The following is a 5133-nucleotide window of genomic DNA, read 5'->3' as shown; positions in this document are numbered from 1 at the left end:
ATAATGAGACTGTACTCATACTAAAAACCAAAATGTCTCCTGTACATAATAATTTCATGGGTGGCCTCGACTGCCAGCAGAGTGTCTGCCCATCATCTGGAAGATGTGTGTGGGCAGGGACAGTTCACTCTCTGAGGGATGGAGCCAGCTGAAGCTCGTGCAACAGGAAAAGAAGGGTAGCAGACAGTGGGGGAGTCACACTTCAGGGTAGTATCTTGTCAGGTTTATCAGTATCTCCCCCAGGATGGGTTTTAGTGTGGAGAGGGTGAGATGACATGTCTCTTAGAGCTTGAAGATAAAATTTTTGAGGATTTTTTTAAGGAGTGAGATTCTGACATTCTTATTGTTTCTGGTTTGTGTAAGAAGGAATGTATCAAGGAAAATACTCTCACAAATTGAATCTTTAACATCTGAATCCATGTACAGTTCATGCATGATCACTTAAAAACTAATCAATGGGAATCAAAATACCCCACTTACCTTGTATCTTTTTTAAGGCAACGCCAGCTTTATTTCAGGGTTGTGCTCCAGGGGAGGCACTAGGCATGCTGAATGATAGTTGTTAAAAGCCCAAAAACATGGATAATCACTAAAAGAAAGGAAGTGTACCAATGGAATCTCAATGTTCCTACCTATATCTTTTATGCCTTCAAGAAAATATCTAAGGATAGTTGCATGCAAAACAACCCACAGCCAAGCATCTTAAGCTGAATGCCTCTTAAGGAGACATGTTGTCATAGTGAAGCAGGACTAGAGATCATTGCCTTGTGTCTCTGCCCCAAGACAGGATCAACATTGTCACTGTCATATCTGACACAAGCTTACAGTCATTTTACTGAGAGAGATGTCATAATTTACCTAGGGAATCAACTCCAGTGCTTAATTATCCTTATTCTTAGCAAGTTTTTCCAAATTCTTGCCTTGGTCTTCCTTACAGCCCATTACCTCTTGTCCTGCCAGTGTAGCCCATGAAGAAGAGGTTGCACTCACACCCAAGTATTCCCCAAGGACACATTCCTGAAAAGAGCAGGATAGCAAGAGCATCTTTTCCCATAAGAATTAATGATGGGGACAATGCATACAGGGATTTAAGAACACCACATGGTTTAAAATCACAGAGAGAGGGATCACTGGGAGGAAAGTCTCTTTGCTGCTGTCCTTTCAGCACAGATCACTGTTCTGAAAAATATCATCTGGGCCATCTATGAGACAATGCCCAAGACAGTTCTTGCAGTGTAAGCGTTCTTGTCTCCTTCTGGACAGTTTCATCTTCATCATCTTCCTGAGATAAATCAAAGTCAATCCATCATAGGTGGAGGACAGAAAAAAATGGGGCAAGGATGGTGGTTAGTAGAGCACACTATTAAACGGTAAGCAGCAGAACCTTTAAGTAAAGGACAGAGAAACAGAGGACAGTGAGATGCCACTGTATTGCCTTAATGTCTGGTGAACACTTCTACACACATAGAAAAGATCATAACATTTTCCCAGTATTCTCTTTCCTGCAAACCATCCAACTCCTATTTGCTCTGCCTTTTGTTGCTCCTCATATTTACAAGTAGTGAAATGGGTTGATAGAGATGACCTGGTCACTCTTTAGTTTATGGATTGTATTATATTTTTATTTTCTGGAGGGATTGGCTGCCTGAACTAGGAGTTGTTTTTACTTTGATCTAATCATCTCACTATTCTTAATACATACCTCAGATTTGACTGCAGAATGGAGGTGAACAAATGCATGGAAGATGTCTAATGGCTGGGAGAGTAAGGGGTGAAGGTGGCTATGGGAAAAGGTTAATGTGTGGCTGCTGTGTGCCTTTGGGAGGGACTCCATATGCTTGTCACCTCTCTGTGGTGAGAGCAGTGTTGTCCCATCCCTCTGGCATGGGACACTTTTGTTGCTGGGGAATTTACACAGAGACAGGGAGAACTCTCCCTGTGTGGTGGCTGTGTGTGCGAGAAGTGTTGAATCACTCATCCCTCTGAAACAAGGCAGCGGGGTCCCTCGCACTGACCAAGTCCTGGACAGGAGCCAACAGTTCCCAGGGATGGCTTTGCCTCGCAATCCAATGGCAAAAAAGCTGGCACTTCACAACTCTTGGGGCTGCTGCCAGGGGCAGTCTGTGTCTGAGAAGTCACAACGCTCTTCTCCATAGATATCTCCTCACTGCTGTCCTCTCCCTGGAGGCTTATGGCACAGGGCACGGGCTGCACCCAGGCAGTGATGGCAGCAGGAGGTACTGATGATGGCACAGCTCCTTCCTTCTGGCAGGTGGTATCATGGTGGTAGGAAACCAGCTCATTGCTGAAGTTGACTCTCTCCAAAGGGGATTTGGGTGAGCCACAGCAGCAGCACTGGCAGCCCAAGAGATTGCTGAAAGCCCTCCTGAAGTCTGCGTTGAAAGCATAGATCACTGGATTCACTGAAGAGTTGGCCCAGCCAAACCACACAAAGACATTGAAGGTGGTTTGGCCAACACAGAGTGACTGTCCTTCAGGATCTTCCTCGAGGCTGGGCTGGCAGAAAGGCAGCAGACAGTTCAGCAGGAAGAAGGGCAGCCAGCAGCAAACAAAGACTCCCATTATGATAGAAAGGGTCTGCAGCACCCTGGTCTCCTTGTGCAAGGAACTCCGCAAAGAGGAGGCGGGCTCTTTGCCAGGAGCTGGCCACTGCCCTCCTGCTCTCTCAAGGGTGGAGATGCGGCGGATCTGGGCCTGGGCAATTCTGTAGATCCTGGTGTAGGTGATGATCATTATGGCCACAGGGATGTAGAAGCTGATAAGGGAGGAGGTGATGGCATAAGCGCGGTTCAATCTGACGTCGCAGCGGGGTGTCCCAGGTAGCCAGGAGCCCGGATCTCTACTGTCCTTGGCTTTATGCCATTGCAGCTGCACTGGGATGAAGGAGATGAGGATGGAGAGAGCCCAGGCCGTGGCTATCATGGTACAAGCGAGGCGCTGGGTCATCCTGCGCTCGTAGCGAAAGGGGCTGGCGATGGCCCAGTACCGGTCCAGGCTGATGATGCAGAGGTGGAGGATGGAGGCAGTGGAGCACATGATGTCGAAGGCCACCCAGGTGTCACAAAAGTGGCTGCCAAAGAGCCACGAGCCTCCAGCAACCTCAGTGACCGCCTTCCAGGGCATCACCAAGAGGGCCACGCAGAGGTCCGAGATGGCCAGTGACAGCACGAACCAGTTGGTGACCTTGCTGCGGAGGTGGCGGAAGCGCAGGATGGCGAGGCACACAAGCGCATTGCCCAGCAGCGTGCTCAGCACCAGGGCGCCCAGCAGGCACCCGGTGAGTGCCCGCAGCGCCCGCGGGCCGCCCCCCAGCACCGCGCTGCCCATCGGGGGCGCTGCCCGGGCGCAAGGACCGGCCCCGGCGCCCCGGGCACCCCCGGCCAGCGCCGCCCCCGGCTGTGGGAGCGGCCGCCCGCGGGGGCATCTCTGCCCGCCGCCCTCGGTGTGCCCCGCGGCGGCTCGGGCCGTCCCGGGTACTCACCCACCGGCGGCCGGTGCCTCGCCGCCCCGGGGCCCGCAGGGAGGGGCCGTCCCGCCGCGGCGGGGGCTCCGGGCGGCGGCGAGCCTTGGGCGGCGGAGCGGGGCCGGGCCGGAGCCGCAGCAGCCCCGGGCGGCGCCGCCGGACCGAGCGGGGGCCGGCAGGGAAGGGATCGAGCGCTCGTCCTAAGCGCGCGGGGGGAGCTTTCCCCGCAGCATCGCCCTGGGAAGAGCCTTTCCCGGTCCTCAGCCTGTACTTGTCCAAGAGTCGCGGGCTAGGCAGGACCTGGCGCTCCCAAGTGTCTCCTTTTGCAGACCGCGATCACAGCGAGCGGGATGTCGCTTCGTGTCTGTGTACGTGCGCTGGGAATGCGCTCAAATCCGGCTGCCAGAACCTGTTTTCACCAAAATGCTGCTGTGCCGTTTAGTTTTTGTTTTGAATTTTTAAGTAATGAAACCAAAAGCACAGAAACCTAAGATCTCTAGTTTGGATCTGTTGCATTTTGGCAATAAGTTGTTCACAGCACCCAAACCTTGCATCTTTTTTTTTTTTTTTTCAGCCAAAGGTGTCTTCTGATGTATTTCGACAATCTTTTATTTGTTATTATAATAATACGCACGTTGTCATATAAATGTATATAATTACTGCACATATTTACAGCCTACGTTCAATAAAGTACCCTAATGCAAATAAGGTATAATCCTTCATTTTCAAAGATTTTGTATGGTAATCCTGTCATGAGAAAAAAGAGATTAGGACATTAATAGAAAATATCAATTAATGTAATTACTTACCATGGGAAATAGGTATTTACTTTTACATTAGATTTTTTTTTATTGCTTTGCTTCTTAATTAAAACTACTCCAGTCACTTGTTCCAATACAAATAATGTTCAAGCAGTAAGTATCTGATTTCCATTGCACGCTTATGATTTCTGGTAATTAGTAGAGAGAGTGGAAATTTTTAAAATAAATCTTGAACAGCATAGCTGGCAGCTTATCCTGTAAAAAAACCCAGGATATTTAAGCTAAACTAGTTGGATTGTACCATTTCATAACAGATTGTTAACATTTGGTCCTATTTTTTTAAGATCCAATTTTCTTTGTGCCTTGGACATCACAGTCTTCATTAAGCAGCCCACTGTGTTATTCCTGCTGTGATATTGAAAATTGGAATACATTTCTTGTTAACGTGTTTATCTGTAAGACTAACTCATAAATCAAACAACTGCTGGAGAATCTTCTCTAATTAAATATATATTTTGTTCAAGCAGTAGGAGTTGTAAAAATAACCTAGGCTGGCACATAAGAACCACTCCACTTTTGTCTTATTTGGAACCATCTGTAATTCCACATACATGGATTTTGCCAATATCTGCAAACCACAGTAGGTCTCTGATATTCATTCCAATGGTAAGGACTAAATCTTAGCTTCTAAGAATTATCTACACACTTGTTAATTTGACTTGATAAATTTACTTTTATTTAGCAATCAGTAAAATGACCCCAAAGGGCAGAATATAATTTGTGAAGGACTGTAAGTGGGACAGTAGCTGGTCCTAAGGCAATCTGGCACTGAAAAAGAAAGAGCAATGCTTTTGCATATTCAGCAGATAGTAGTGCTGCAGGGCTTTG

General features: G+C 48.1%; 1 protein-coding gene across 1 annotated transcript; it reads right to left on the bottom strand.

Moving 5' to 3' along the window:
• Positions 1-1802: 1802 nt before the first annotated feature.
• LOC136364520 (D(1) dopamine receptor-like) lies at positions 1803-3348 on the bottom strand. The gene has a single exon (XM_066324488.1). It carries the CDS (start codon positions 3346-3348, stop codon positions 1975-1977), a length of 1374 nt encoding a protein of 457 aa, XP_066180585.1. The 3' UTR covers positions 1803-1974.
• Between the last annotated feature and the right edge of the window lie 1785 nt (positions 3349-5133).

The sequence above is a fragment of the Sylvia atricapilla genome, chromosome 8 (genome assembly GCF_009819655.1).
Source record: "Sylvia atricapilla isolate bSylAtr1 chromosome 8, bSylAtr1.pri, whole genome shotgun sequence".
In the NCBI taxonomy this organism is placed as follows: Eukaryota; Metazoa; Chordata; class Aves; order Passeriformes; family Sylviidae; genus Sylvia; species Sylvia atricapilla.
The sequence above is the reverse complement of the archived record's forward strand: the minus strand, read 5'-3'. Positions and strand labels throughout refer to the sequence as shown.

Excerpts from the sequence above, each read along its gene's own strand:
- LOC136364520 (XM_066324488.1), bottom strand. The coding sequence starts at position 3,348 with ATGGGCAGCGCGGTGCTGGGGGGCGGCCCGCGGGCGCTGCGGGCACTC.